The sequence below is a fragment of the Callospermophilus lateralis genome, chromosome 16 (genome assembly GCF_048772815.1).
Source record: "Callospermophilus lateralis isolate mCalLat2 chromosome 16, mCalLat2.hap1, whole genome shotgun sequence".
NCBI lineage: Eukaryota > Metazoa > Chordata > Mammalia > Rodentia > Sciuridae > Callospermophilus > Callospermophilus lateralis.
In genome coordinates this window covers 67,142,911-67,159,331 of record NC_135320.1, presented here as the reverse complement: position 1 = coordinate 67,159,331, position 16,421 = coordinate 67,142,911, and the positions used below count along the sequence as shown (strand labels likewise).

General features: G+C 36.4%; 1 protein-coding gene across 3 annotated transcripts in view; it reads left to right on the top strand.

The window, feature by feature from the left end:
- Positions 1–499: 499 nt before the first annotated feature.
- The window catches only part of Csmd3 (CUB and Sushi multiple domains 3), a 1,108,856-nt gene continuing 1,092,934 nt past the window's right edge, over positions 500–16,421 (top strand). For all 3 annotated transcript variants that reach the window (XM_076835404.2, XM_076835403.2, XM_076835402.2), the window contains exon 1: positions 500–677. In XM_076835404.2, coding sequence (XP_076691519.2) covers positions 500–677 — 178 coding nt within the window. The remainder of the gene's footprint in view (positions 678–16,421) is intronic.

The window sequence follows — 16,421 nt, the reverse complement described above, 5'->3', positions numbered from 1 at the left end:
ACGTGGGCATCAGTGGAGCCCGATTCATTATCATCAAAAACAACGCAGATCTTCCGATTAAAATGTTCCTTTAACATGCTTCTGAATTCGCAGGCTGCGATGGAGAGCTCACTAACATTAAATTTCTTGGGCTGTTTTTACAGGCGGAATTGATCTATTCGGGGGAAAAAAAAAACCAAGTCCCTTAATTTCAAATATTGTGGGGAGTTTATCAGAGAGCGGAGCTGGGCTTTAAGAGTCTCACTAGTGGTTTCTGGTGGTTGCTATAACGAGCTAGAATTGAGGTAGATTTTAGTGGAGGGGAAAAAACGCACAAGAAAAGACAGAATCCAGAGTAGCCGAGACTTTGTGCCCCCGTTGGAGAGATGGTTGAGTCCTCGTCAAGGTTGCTGTGGTATCCCAGAAACACCATTCACTCCGAGCTGTGACCGCGCACCAACAACAGCAACAACTCCACTGCGCCGGGCTGAGGAGCAGGAATTAGGAGCTCGCGAATAATATGAAAGGGATCCGCAAAGGGGAAAGCCGAGCAAAGGAATCCAAACCCCGGGAGCCTGGCACGCGAAGATGCGCTAAATGTGGCCGCCTAGACTTCATCCTGATGAAGAAAATGGGGATTAAAAGTGGATTTACGTTTTGGAACCTCGTCTTTTTATTGACGGTGTCTTGTGTGAAAGGTAGGTCGGCTTTCAGGGGACCCCTCTGATTTGGAGGAAGGTGGGCTGACTTGTCGCTTGAGCGAGGCTAGCAGCTTACTTTGTAATTTGCACGGATAAAATAATCATGATAATACTGATGAAGGAGTTGATTCACAGCTCTTTCTCCCCCCTCAGATAGGAAATGCATTTTGCTTGCCAGATTTGGCGTTCAATGCGGTGATTGAGCTTGTGCTCAATAAATATTCTTGCAGTATGCTCAAACGAATACGTGAGTTGGTTAGTATAGCCTCTAACTAGTGGATATCCAGGCAGATTCCTCTGCAAGACTTTCCTTGGTAGTGAGAATTGCCTTGGTTTCTTGTCAAATTAGCAAGGTTTGATGTTTCTGGTGGAATATTTGTATTAGACACTCTGGTGTAAATGCTTTTTAACCCTTTCAGGGAACAAAGTTATCAATATGCTAGAAAGATGTTGATTTTAAATGCATTAGGATACAAGGGTCTTGCAAGCCTTTCTACACAACATGAACGTCTGCATACATATTTGAATTATTTCTACGTGGACTCTGTGCAATGAGAAATGTAAGGGAGCTTTTTTAGGTCCTGTGGTAAAGGTTTAGCCAAAACTGGAGTCTTAAAACCGTCTGAGATGCCACACAGTGTAAAGATCCACCTTTGAGGATGAATGAAGGTAGGAGGAAAGTCATTAGCTGATGACCAAAAAGAAAATCCCCAGCAAGTCTCAGCTTTCAGACAGGTAGAGAGTGAGTGTCACATGTACAGACAAGGGGAGGGGGTGAGTGGGCTGTAAAATTTATTCCTGAGCAGGAAGGCAAGGGACATTGGAAGAAGAGCTGTCTTCGGGGAGAAAAATAGATCTACTGCTCTCTTCCACAACTTCTGCACCCTGCTGCCCATTAATTGCTGCAAAGAATACTCAGGAGGTGTTTATGACTCATGCCATCATTTTTGAACAATCACTTCTCCATACTCATGGCAGCTCGAATAGACGCGATAGATGTCGCTTTTAGTGGAGCTGGTTTCAAATCCTGGGTGTCTGTGTTGGGGGCCTTGGTGGTGGTGGTGGTGGTGGGGTGTTTTGGCCCAGGCGAGCCACGGCTGTCAATACAAACTGGACGCTTCTTCCTTTGTAAAGGAGTGCCTCTCTGAACTGCAATCCGGCCGCGTCTCTATGAAACAGTTTATTGTCCAGCTTGCAGCTGGCTGTCCCCCCACAGAAGCCAGCACATTTGCATTCAGTAGAAATGATAATTCATGTTTTGGGGGGAGGAAACTGGAGAGGTTACCGCTCCTTCTACTATGACCAATGATGGGTGGCATGTCTCGAATTTTAATTTGCACCCCTAAATGGCAAGAAGTCATCCCTAGTCTCTGTGGCAGCAACTGCCTTAAAATCCTGACCTGGACCTTAAAGCTGATGTGTGTGTGTGTGTGTGTGTGTGTGTGTGTGTGTGTTTTGAAGCCTCAGTGTAGCTCTGAGATAAAACCCTTGTCTTAAGCTGTGTATCCACAATGCCTAGTGCGCAAAACGCTTCTGAGGTTGCTTACAAGGGGTTTTCGCCCGCTAACTCGACGTGTGAAGAACCACACATTTATGCTTAGTTTGCCTGCCACTGGGAGTCTGCGGTTTATGGATGGCCTTGGGGCTGCCTGCTAGAAGAGCGCTCCGCGTGGGGGAGGCGCAGAAAACTAGCAGCAACCCCGGCTGTAAAACGTAGGAGTGTCTCCTTCGAGAAGATGACCAGGGATTAAGTGCGAGTTTTCACGTGATACCTGTTGAGCCAAAACACATTTGGGGGGCCGATGAGGGGGAGTGAGTCTCCGAAACCGGGCGAGCTTCACAGTCTGACAAATGCTGAGCGGCGCTGGCTGCAATTACAGCCCCGGCAGCCCGCACCTACCGTATTTTCCAAATAAAACGCGCCACCAGAAAGGAAGGGCGCGTTAATATGCTTTAAATGGCACTGGCAACGGGACCCCTCCCCTCTATTCACGGCGCTCATACTGTGAACTGAGATAATTGATTTCTTTTGAGTATATTCCAGCTTTGGGAACACTGGGGAGGAGGGACATCATCAGTCTGCTTTGGCCCTTTCCAAAATCAATATGCTACAGATCGTTAAAACATTTTTAATGATAATAAAGTTCTTCATTGCTACACATCTGGTACATGGAGGACATATCCTGCATTTTATAACTTGAAACGCTGTCCTAAAATTCTGAGAAACTTACATGGGTTGTATGTCTTAGATCTGCTCCCAATCACAGGGTGGTGCTCGTTTTGACAGTTGTTTCTCATTCTCCTTTTAAAATTTTAATTTCAGCTGAGTCTGAAGGTTTCCCTAAGACCAAGATTTCTGCAATGTCTTAAACAATGTTTGCCTAAATGCCTATTATTCCCGCCTTTGTCTTCCACACGGTTTCTTCTGGGCTTTCGAGCCCACAGCAAAGGATTGAGAAGTCTTTCCGACGGTTTTGCAGGTCCTGACCTAGACTAGTGCGAGGTTTCAGGAGGTCAGGGGCGCACAGTTTTCCACGTGAACAGCTTCGGCCATGAGAATTCCACCATCTGTCTATAGTTTTCATCTCTCCACCATCTCACCTCTGCGTGCAACAGCAATGACAAAGAGGTTTGGTGGGAGGAAACGCCTCAGAGTGGCAAGATAAAGTGGTCTTTGGTAGGCCTGAACCTCTAGGGTGGGGCTTAAAAGGAAGCTAACCTTCCCTGGGTATTTTATCTCCACAGTCGTCATCTGAAATAAAAGGCTATGCAGGGCACCAAATTGGAGGTAGCGGGGCGGAGGCTTCTTAGACTTGTTTCATGTCTATTTCTAGCTGAAACAACACAGAGAGAGAAACAGACAGACACGAGGGCAGAGATTTTGAATTGCAGCTTCCAGCTGCAGCGTGTCTGTTTAGGTCTCACCCAGATAGAAATTGTGAATCTCCAAGTCGTGCTTAAGCGCCCCGCCCATGTAAAAAGACACCAGCCGGGCGCTTTCCCACGCTCCTTCTCAGGGGATCCCGAAGGAGCCCACACAACGTGAGGCGAAGGCACGAAAGGCACAGTCCTTGGTCCGCATCAGGTGGGAGCTTGAAGCAGCTTCCTGCACCCAATGCCAAGGCGTGATCCCAGGAGCTCTCGCAGGACTCCGGACTTCAGGAAGGATGCTCCTTTCTGCTTGCCCTGGGACTCCAAGGCGATACTTGGCTACAGAGCTTTTCTGGAATAGTGGAGATCGCACCCTCTTCCTATGTTAATTCCTACTGGAAAGGGTCGCGGGTGTCCATGCGGGGGCGGGGTAGAGCTACAACTGAGATCATTAGCACATTTCACCCACATCCGGGTGGCCACGCCTGGAGGTCTTAGCCTCGCTGGAGTCTGCGGGGACTGACACCCTCACTCTCTCCAGCCTCAAGGCGACAATCTTAACCTGGTGTAGGAAAAAGACAAGTAGTATCTTAAAAGACATTTTCCAAGGGGGTAGGGGGGCCACGTTAACGTCTTCACAAAACAAAGATACCGACCAAATAAGTCGGGGGGGGGGGTCATTGTCATCAGCAACACCCTTCCTCCAAGATTAGCATCATGAATACACCTGGCGGGAAGTAACCTTTGTGTTTGAAACTGGATTTGGGCAGGTGTCCTTCCCTTCATCTGTTTCCTCTAGAGATATTTATTATTTATTTTTTTTCTAGAAAGCCAGACTCCGCGAAATTTCTATGGATCAAACCAGGTTGAAGTTGGTGAGCGAGTGGGTAAATATGCATATGCGTGTCCGTGTGTGTGTGTGTGTGTGTGTGTTGCTGGAAGGAGAGAATATAATGCATTGACACCAAAGAGCCTTTAGGAGGCCTCGAGGGTAGGTGTGTGTCCTAGGCGGAAACGCGGGTTAACAGTACATTAATTTTTCCTGCACTCCAGATGGTCCATGGAGCTGCAACCACTGCTGCCGCACAATCCGGTGGAGTCACGGAGAAAGAAGCCCTTTTCTCCCAGCAGACCACAACGCTACCCTCAAACAACTCCTCTAAAACGCACTCCCACTCAGGAGAGTTCAGAAAGCTCATTGGGGGAAAAGTAATGGGGACTGAGGCTCCTGCATGTTGCACTTTCTCCCTACTACTTGGTGGCTGGGACACAGGGAGGCAGGAAGGATGCACCATAGTTCAATCCCAGCAACCACTCAGCAGTTCCAGGGGCAGAGAAACGAAGCAGCATGGAATCATCCCTGTCACTGAGGTGGTCTTCTAGCAGTCCTGCGTGTAGAGGTCAGTTGAGAGCTGAAAGACCGACACACAAGAGGATTGCTGCGCATTGCAGAATAATAATAAAGCAGATAAACCCAAAAGAGAAAGAGCCACTGGGAGTTCCATTCTTACTGAATGCGGCGCCCACTGGGTGGATTTTCAACAACTGAGTTGCTAAGCCAAGCCAATACACAGGTCTGACAGGGCTTGAACAGCTCCCAGAATTCGGAGCTGAACTTCCCCTGAACAGTTAACTCTTTGGAAACAACCTGAAATGTCCTTTTGCATCACCTCACTTTCCGGAATCTTCTAGGTGGGGGTGGGGGTGAGGACAGGGAGAGATGCTGCAATAAGCCCTAGTTGGAAAAGTATGTGAGCAAAAATAATTAAGAAAGCAAGTTTCAGTATCTTGAAAACCTGATGCGTGCTCCCTTGAGATCCTTCAAGGAGAAAAGGGTTAGAATTACTCTATAAATTAAGTACTCCAGGAGCATAGGCTTAGTTTCAGTTGTTATTACTGTTCATGATATTAATTAGTGTTTCTATTTGTGGGTTAGCTGAATAAGTTTGGGATACAGATATCTCTTCCCTGAGCAGAGAATCTGGTGTCTACAGAAACAGTGAAAAGAAATAAACTGCAGCATCTATTCCTACATGTTTCTAAATATAGTAAAATTATCCCAAGATCTGGTAAAACAACAGAGAAGTAGAGCAGTTACCTTTGTACTCATATGGAAATAAGCTCTGATGTAAAATGCTTGCCTAAGATCTCAAGGTGCAAATAAGTGAAAGGTATTGAATTTCCCTTCCCTTTGCTGCAAATGTCCTTCTCCATCTGTCCCAAGAGGTGACTTTCTTCTACTTACTTAATAAAGTTTTCAGAATATTAAACAATTCCAATATTTTGTCTGGTTGGGGAATTAACTTTAAAGTACCAAACAATATGTTTAGTTAGGTGCCTGTTATGGTTTGGGTGTGAGATGTCCCCCAAAAGCTCATGTATGGGACAATACAAGAAGGTTTAGAAGTGAAATGATTGGGCTAACCCAATCAGTGAATTATTGGGGGGTTGAGTGGTAACTGAAGGTTGTGGCTGGAGGATATGGGTCCTTGAGGGCATGCCTTTGGGCTATATATTTTATATCTGGAGAGTGTCTTTCCCTCTCCATACCTCTTTCTCTCCCCTCCCCTCCCTCTCTGTCCATCCATCCCCCCCCCCTTTACTTCCTGATGATCATGTGAGCTGTTTCCCTTTCCCACACCATTCTGCCATGATGTTCTGCCTTGAGAAGGAATAGAGCCAGAGCCTGCTGTCTATGGATTGAGACCTCTGAAACCATGAGCCCTCCTCTGTAACTTTCCCTCCTCTATAATTACTCTTGTCAGGTCTTATAGTCACAACAACTAAAAAGCTGACTAAAACAGTGCCTGTTCCTTTAGGCAACATGACTATTTTGATAAAATATGCCATCTTGTACTTCGAATTTCAAGATTTGGGAGATTAGAAGTAAAATAATTGCAAACAAGGAAATCAAGAAAAATGTATAAGATACAAATAAAATGTAAGTTCATTTTTATTTTATCTACACTTACATCAAAACTTAGCTTTACCTATTTTCTCCTATTTCATTCTTCCTTTTCCTTTACCTACAATCCAAAGGGCTATATGTAGTTTAAGGATACAATGAAAGTCATGATTTGGATTTTGGATGAGGTCTAGGGATAGTACAGGCCCTATGGTTATGGAATTCATCTTTTCACTTTCAGAGTGAGCAGGTGGTTGATTCATGGTACTTTTCTAGGCAGACCTAACTCCATGCCCACAAGATCTTCTCAGAATTAGGTTTCTCATAAGACTTTTATTCTTATTAGGGGCATTATTTAAATGAATGTCACTGAAAAAAATCAATTTGTTGAATACCTTCCAGTATTCACCATCTCTGTGCTAAGGACCATCTTTTCTTCTCATAAGGCTCCAATCTTGCAGCCATCAAATATATTTCATGTCATTGGGCTATGCTACTGTTTTATGCTGGTCTCAGAATTCCTAAGGGTTAATATTTTCCACATATGATAATTTGTTGCCCACAACCCAATTTTCAGTCTCCTTTAAAAGTCTAAGTGTACAACATTAGAATATGTATCACATGACTTTTGCATGGATAAAAAGAATATCAATGGTAACCATATTGCATTAGATATCACATTAATCTATTGGTTCTTATATGTTTGTTATACAGTGATTTTCAAAGTGTCTCCAACAAGTAGCACCAATATTTTCTAGAAACATTTTAGAAATACAAAATCTTCTTCCTACCAAAGGTCTGTTAAATTAAATGCTTTGGAGGTTAGGCATTATTTGTGTTTTTAACAGTCATCTAACAATTCTGATGCACTCTAAAGTTTAAGACTCACTCCAGTATAGTGGGAAAAAAAATAAAAACAAGGCCTCTAAAGCCACTAAAATCTGAAAGTTAAATAATAATAATTTTTCCAGTAATTAGCTTTGGACTAGCAACTCAATTTTTCTAAGCTTCAGTTTCATTATCTGTTTTTTTTAAGATTAGAATATCGAGGATATATTGGGAGATTATGTAAATCATATACGTAGCCCAGTGCCTATGTTACTAGTTGTTATCAATGCTATAAAAATAAATTTGCATGTGCAAAGCCAGTATGAACTGACACATGTTTCATCCCTGGCACCAATATCTTAAGTTTTCCGTAATAGTAAATACAAAGTGTAGCTTCTTCTCAGTAGCTATTATTTCATTTTGGCTTAGTTCCCGGCCTATTATACATCTGAGAAATACTCTGAAACTTCTGCTTATCACCGGCATACATTTACTTCTGGTGCTGGCTCTGTGAATCAGGAGCAGACTGTAGCTGAAAAATGTTATCCCTTCTACTGGGCTGATTTCATCCCTTGCATTCTGATATTGATTTCTTTAAATATTGATTATTTAATGTGCTTACATGAATTTGTTCATTCATCTTGTCAAAAATCATGGCATTCATGGAGCTGGAAGGGTCTTTAAATATCAGCTAGTTCACTGCTCATATATTATACAGTAAGTGCATATGCCTAGAAAGGATAAGTGATTTTCACTAGGTTTCAGAGATCATTAGCTCCAGAAATGAGACTAGATTACTGGGTAATCAAGTTTATATTCAACTCTCTTTCTCCTATTACCCTATTGGTTTTACCACAGAGTTAGCTCAGATGGGACCAACAAAAACCATGCATCACAAAAGTTAATATTTAAGTACTATATATCAACTAATACCACAAAGGAGTATTAGTGATATTTTTGTGCTAAAATAAAACAAATAGTAAGTACTTGTTTTGTAGAAAAATAAAAGGTAATTATGGAATGAAAACACTTGCTAAGGCTCATATAATGTATACATCAAATAAACAACTAAACATATTTTCAGTAAAGTCTATCCAATTATATTACAAGTCTACAAATAAAATCAATATATAGACTATCACATCTCAGAAAGAATATGAGGGGTAGTACTTGAAATTAAATTCTTATTTTACATGAGATTTCTGATTCTCTCATCTGTGTTTTCATCAGCATAATTTCTTTCACATTTCTTAAGACAATGATATGATTCAAAACTTCTGCAGAAATAATAATACATTTTGCAAATATTGTAACTGTAAGAAAAATCAATAATGTTAAGAGGTTATCTTTAATTTTAGCAGTATGTGAAATATTTTAGAAGTATCTTCTAGATATGGGAGTAACATTTGCAAAGATAATGTATTCTGTTAAATTTGAGGAGTTTTACATATTTCAACCAGAAAGTGATTGAAATATGTAACATTTAATGAGTAATTCCCTTAAAAGCTGAGTTCATAATGTTCAAGATTATATAGTTCTTTTCCCTCTGTCTTATGTTAGTAATTTTAAAAGAATATTTATGATAATATATGTTAAAGAGTCACTAAGTGTTTTTTTTAAACTATGACATTTTTACAAATATGGTCAAATACCACTTTCAAAGGAAGTTTATGAATGGAAACAGACTCCATAGAAGTAGATTTATTAAATCCTAAATAATTTTGAAGAAGTTAGCGCTCTTGCTATAATTTTCTGTCTATCTGATTGTCTTCAAAATACTCAGAGGTACTTGGTGTATAGAGAGAATATGGATAATATCATGTTTTAGGAAATGATACTAGGAGAAAATGAACATTTTTCTGAGTGCAGAGAGGTGCAGTTGCTTGCCAAAATCATGTAATTACCTAGTGGTTAAGTGAAATATGAAATAATAATAGATTCTTAATATCATAGAATTAAAATAAAAAACATGTAAATGATTAAATTACTAATTAAACCTCTTTGCTTCTGAGAGAAAAAACTCAGACTGAATGAATTTAATTTAGAAGAAAACTTAAGATTAACATTCATGTCATGTGTGTGTGTGTGTGTATTAACTATATTAAAATTTAAAACTTGGTTTTGCATTTTTAAACATTTTTTACTTGCCTAGTTTATCCTCTTAATGATTCTGTATAATGGACATAAACACTATTTTCATCTTCTATAAGCATTAGTAAGTGGAACAAATGCATAAATAACACATAAACACATGTCACTATAAGTACAAAAAAAAACAAAACAGAATTAAAACTAATAATCCTTAGATTCTAACTCAGTGCTCTTGAGTAAAATTTAAAATTACACATGCAGATGAACTCATGGAGTTAACATACAAAATAATTCGTGGGTATAAATGTTTACCAATTGTATCACACACCTTGGCAAATAAAATTACTCAATTTAGTACCTTAATCTTCTGCTTAGTTCTGCATAATTTTAAGGTTAGGGAAGTTCTTAAAATTCATCTACTCTATTGACTGACTACTTGGTAGGATTCATTAGATTTATTTGCAGAGATAAACAGATATTTTTAAGTATTTTAAAGTACATCTATCACAACTTCATTCCTAATGTCTACTTCTTTCCATAACTGAGACCTGGTTAAAAGAACATAGCTGATTATCTTCACATAAAAGAGGAGACAGCTCAGAGACATGAGACTTATCCAATCAGAGGATGCAAGCAAGTTTTTAAATTCCCTGTTTAATGCACTTTTATTTTTGTTGGATACTGTCTTATCCCTTTTTAGTCCTAATTGGTTTATAGGAGAGACCACTGTGCCTATTTCCAAATCCTCACTAGATACAAAACAATACTTCCTAAAGAAATAGTATAAGACAAGACACATGAGTGTAATAATATAGGTAAATGAGAATCTTAACATGCAGTCTGAAGAATAACTTAAACATTGAATGGGGGCATTTAAAATTTCATCAAAATCTTAAGAAGAAATAATACATGTATTAAATTTAATCTTCATGCCAAATTTAGCACTGTGTTTTCTTGTGCGAGTGATAAAATGTGTTTTCATATGTAGCTATTTATTATTCTTGTCTTTTCTGAACTTTATACAAGACTCCCAATATAAACTAGACTTTTTCTACTTGCATTATTATTACAGCTTTATTTCTGGGTATATTTTCAGAAATGTCATTAGCCTAACTTTTCGGTTTTAAGGTTTTCTCCTAAAATACCATAAAATGTGTACATATATAATACAGTTTATAACTGGGTTAATAATTCAAAATTATAAGTTTAAGTAATATTTTATTATTAGTATTTTCACTCAGAAAAGTGAATATAACTTTATTGCTATTCCTGTAAAGCCTAATAAGATAGTGTCAAAAGAATCTTTAATCTTAGCTAATTTGTAACTTTTAGAAGTTATTTTTGTTTTCAGTTTTTAAACTATATGTGCACATACAGAGATGACTTTTCTAAATCCATTATCAGAAGTATAATTGACTCTTCTCCAAATGTTTGAGAATGAAGCTATGTGGACCTACCTGCATGTTGTAATATTAAGCTTTTTATGGCTAAAGGCTGTATTTGCAAGATAACAGATCAAAGTTAGGAGAGCTGGCAAAAGAAATACAACAGAATTTCCCAGAGATGAAACACTTTACCCTGAATTTATTGGCTCCATATTCTAAGTGACTGAACTATGTAGTCTAGAGGAAATATTCACTCAGTTTTCACATATATGGGGAAATCCAGAGTTATGTTTTTTTATTGTTTATGTTTTTTTATTTTTATTTTTTTGATGTTGTCAAAAATAAAACAGCTGAACCTAGTCAAATGTTTTGTGTTAACAAATTTGCATTCAGACTGCTAATTTGTATGCCAACTTCCGCCTTTGTATAGTTTCTAAGATGATGAAGAGGATAAATTCTCTTAAATGAAAGTGTGCAAGGATAAAATTCATGTTTGATACTCTTCTTGTGGCTTAAAAAAACCTTTCATTCATAAATCTTAGCAGTACTTGAATGCTCTTTTATCTGTTAAATCTTTTTAAAGGAAGTCAAACAGAAACTCTTAAAATCAATTTTCTTGCAAAGTGCTAGAAAATCTTTAATATCTGTATTAGCTTGACAGTGTTCATTAATATATTAATAGATGAATATCAGAAATGACATTTTTACTTAATTTTTAAATATTACCAATGTGAGAGTCATTAGAAATCAGCCATTTTTCAACAATATGAAGATCACCTTTTATTTTTACCTTGGTTACAAAGGTTATTGAAAAATCCTTATTTTAGAAATACCATAGATTATAATTATGTAATTCTTTCAAAAGTCACATTTCATTTTTTAATGTTTTTACTATTTTATTTTGTTGTTGTTGTTATAGTTAGACACAATACCTATTTTTTATTAATTTTTATTTTTTTAAATGTGATGCTGAGGATCAAACCCAGGACCTCACATGTGCTAGGTGAGCACTCTACTGCTGAGCCACAACCCAAGCCTCAAAAGTCATAGAAGTTGGAAGATGTTAGAAAGATTTTGTTGTATACTATTTCATGTAAATCTTAACTTAATTATTTCTTTTTATCAACAAAAGTCAGTTTTAGTTTTTATATAATTTTTACAATAGTATTGTTTTATTTTGAATTAAATATTATGGCATTGACATAATTTAAGTTATGAAGGTAGATTTTCTTTTCACAGAAACATCCAGTGGCTTATTTTTCATTTCTGAACTAAGCCACACATACCTTCTATCATCAATCAGTTATTGAAGTCTAACTAGTACATGTCAGTCACTTGCCTAGACTTTGAAAATACAAAGATGAAAATCTAGTCCCTACCTTAAAAGAAGACTTAATCTTTTGTTTGAAGCAGGATTTCTTCGAACATAATACCAAACCAATCTCACTACTGTGAATTTGTTGGTCTTTCAGTGAAATTCTCTTCTGATAAAAATATCAATATCATTAATATTGATTTGCATATTATATACATATTGGTTTACTGTATATATATATATATGTATGTGTGTGTGTGTGTGTGTGTGTGTGTGTATATATATATATATATATATATATATATATATATATATATATAAATCTTTATTCCTTTCTCTGATGGATAAGTATAAAATCCTTTAGACTTTGTTTGAAACTTGCCCAAAGAAGGCATCATTTTTGTGATCTAATCTAATTCTCCTTTATAATTTTAAATTAAAATATTTGTTGATTCCCATCTGTTCAGGCAACTGATTTAACTAGTTTAACCAGTATTAATGAAGATCCCTCCTGTATTTCTGCAATAATCTAAATACAATTTTGTGTTTGTAATTAGCAAATCTTGCTTCTTACCCCTTTTTTCTTTCTTTCTTTCTTAGTTCAGAACCTCTCTCTGACTTCCTGATATTTTCAATTTAAACTCAGAATTTTGCCTTCCCTGCAAACATATTAAAATCATTACATGCAAAGAGAAAAATAAAGAAAACTAAATACAAATATAACAGATTCTCTCATAGTTTGTAATATTCCATATATTTTTGTATTTATGTGGAGATATATTGGGGAAACACAATTTTTCAATAAGTAATTAAGTTTAGTCTTGTTTTTAATCTGTGATGTGAAGAGCAATAGAATGATATCTAAGTAGTTAATGGGGGAAATATTGGCATTGCATCAATGCCAATTTTGTTATATAATAGTTTAATTGATCTCTGTTTAAAAGGTTAGGAGAGTCAAAAAATATCATGTGGCATATTACATTTTTCTCTTTCGTCCTAGGTGTATTACTTAGTTGATTCCTGTTATTCTGACATTTGTACCAACACCTTATTTCCCAAATGTCTAGCCATTTCTCTATTCTCTTTCACATTCTGTAAAGCTCCTTTCTTGATGCATCATGTTAATTAAATGTGTAAGAAGCTAGATTTAACATTTATTAAGGCAACAAACACTAAATGTTCTTCCTATTTTTAAAACTCAAAATCTTTACTTAGTATAAGAGTAAAGTATGCATTTCCATATCTCTATGAAGTATATTCTGTGTTTGATTACTTCAAAGAATAATGTGAGAAGCTTGAGATAAAAATGGGTTTGGGTAACCTGCATGTTTTACTTAACTTGGTGAAACTGAGGAAAAAAATTTCCATGTGTTCCAACATTCTTCATAATAATTATCATTTGCTCCACTTATTTAAATCCCATAATAATATATTGTGGGGTAGTTTTTAGGACATACTAACATGGTTCCACCAACATCTCAAGCTGATGTTTAAAATTCTTCTCATTTTCCAACAAAACAAAGACCAAAGTTGTGCTTTTTACATTTCACGAGGCTATATTCCACCCACACAAAAATAACCAAGGCCTGAGCTACCTTTGAATTCACTTTCTTTTTACTTCTTAAGTTACAAATATTTTATTTTTGAAGTGTCACTAACAATTTACATATAACAACATTTCATAACAGGAACTCTTGCCTAAAATGCAGTGGAGTAGCTTTCCATCTACCTTGTTTATTTTTAATACACAAGAGAATTGCAAAGAAGCCCCCTGTAAGATGTACAGCCAGCCTTCATGAAAACTAGCAGGCCATTAAAAACATTTTCCTTCTCTATCTCTCTCTCACACGTCCCAGCTACATTGTCACTTGTCCAATTTTGTGCATGGTTGCTTTTCTCACCTCTTCAGGTCAGCTTGCTGGGACATGATCTTGTTTCTGCTGTCACAATCTTAACTGAGGACTTCTGCAACAAACTCAACATATTCACAAAACTTTATGGTAACCCAGAAACTCTGATTTATTTCAAATTTATAGGTGGATACCACATTGACTGGCTTTGACTGAAATAACTAATATAAAAATAAGTGGGTTCAGGTTTGGATCAAGTGATGCTTATTCAACATGTTATCTGAGAAGAATACTTAGATAAAAGGGGAAATTTTGTTATACATACTTCAAGTACTTTTTAAACCTTACATTGAAAGTAGTCAAGAAAAATTTATTAAAAGTGAATGTACAATAAACCATATCTGCATTCTTATTAATTGCAAATTTAATCACAAATATTTATAACTTATGAATTCTACCTTCTATGTTGTGTATCAATCTCTATAATAGCTAATTTTTCTCCAAAGAACTTGTGAAAACACTTCTATTAGAGAGAAAAGTCATTATGCCTTTCTAATTAGTGTGCCTCTTCATTTCTTTTCTCATCTTCATGGCAGGAAAAGAAACTAATATTTATTATCACCTGAGTCATATGTATTAGTGCTGTCAATAGTGAGTGCCTCTCATTTAAGCATCTTGACCTTGAGTGATAGATATACTTAACTCCTTTTTAAATTGGAGGAAGCAACTTTGAGGAAATTAGCTTGCAAGAAGAGAATACCAGATTCTTCCTGTTTTAAAATAAATTTATATATATATATATATACATATATATGTGTATGTATAATACATATGCACACACATATATGTATATTTTGTACTAAGTATTAAATCCAGGTATGCATTACCACTGAGCCACATCCCTCGTTCTTTTTATTTATTTATTTATTTTTAATTTTGAAATGGTCTCACTAACTTACTTAAGCTGCTCTCAGAGTTCTCCTGCCTCAGCCTACCAAATTGCTAGGCTAACAGTCATGCGCCCCTTTGCCCTGATATATATTTAAGTTTTACAACATGATATTATAGAATACATATAGATATTTTAAAAGGTTATAATAGTGAAACAAATTGATATATTCATCATCATTTTCAAACCAGGACTGGCCAAATCAAAACCCTTGTTCCTTTCATTACATCAAATAGGATTTCATAGATTTGGAGAGGAAAAACACTGCATAGATTGAGATGATTTCAAAATTCTTTCACATGTATAAGGGTTTTTTGGTTCCTGGAATCATTTGTTTCTGAATATAGAACAATTTATTTTACATGCTGCAAAATGAAGGGAAGGCAATAGAGACAGGAGAAATCAGGGATTGTGCTTCAGAAAGATGAGACTTTTTACATGACCAAGGGACAGGCCTCATGTTAGTGTCTGCACATGATTTTGTAGGATCCTTTATTAGGTTAGTTTGCTGTCAAAATGAAGACCAAAATGAATATTGTTGAAAAGACTTAGGTGTCATGATTATAGTTAGGCATTATGTTTAATGTTGTTTGGTAATGAATTTTTTCCTTTATATGATTTTAAATGGATTTAAAAGGAGCCATGACTGCAATGTGTATACAAGATATCATTTCATATTTATTCATATTTTCCTTTATTTTAAATAACTCAGACATCATGGAAAACTTCCTGTGAATTCATTTATTAGAAATGTAAAAGAAATATCTTTATTTAACTCATGACTTTCACTGAGCAAAAAGAAGTATCTTTAAAATCACCAAGTACATGTCCTCAAATTCTAACATTGTAACTTATGAACAGAGTAGATACTAAATAAATATTTGGAGACTTTGGCAGTATATAATTTAGTTTAGGTCAAACTTGTACTCATAGACAAATCAATTTCCGTTGCCCAAATCTTTCAGTTATAATATACTTCACATATGTATAACTCTATCATCAGTGCTATTGATATTGATTTATATATAACCAGTGTATACTAGGAAATAAAATCTGCAAGAATGTTGCATACGTATCCAGTATGCAAAAGTAGGCATATCTTCTAACCCAGTTGTTTCTTATTTGGATGATGAGAGGTAAAGATTTCTCAGATCAACATATCACTATCTTCATTATCATCATAGTAAGAACTTTCCAAAATGTTCGGCCTTGCTATCAGAAAAAAAAAATTAATTCAGAGCCCCTTCAGAACATATTTGAAAATAATACTTAAATACAGAGAAAATTAGTTTAGAAATATTTATTATGATTTTTTGAATCCCTGATCTTGTAGGAATGAACATTTGTTCTAATACTAACTGTATCCTTACTTTCTTAATGTGCAGCATCTCTTCCAGGATAAGCTTCCTCATTTCTTATATATTCTATAAACTTTACAGAATTGTTGTACTAAATGAATCTTATACCAAGTATAAGAAAGCAGTTTGTTAATGAAATAGTGTATCACCACTAATTATGTCTATTACAAAATTAGTAAGCATTTTTTT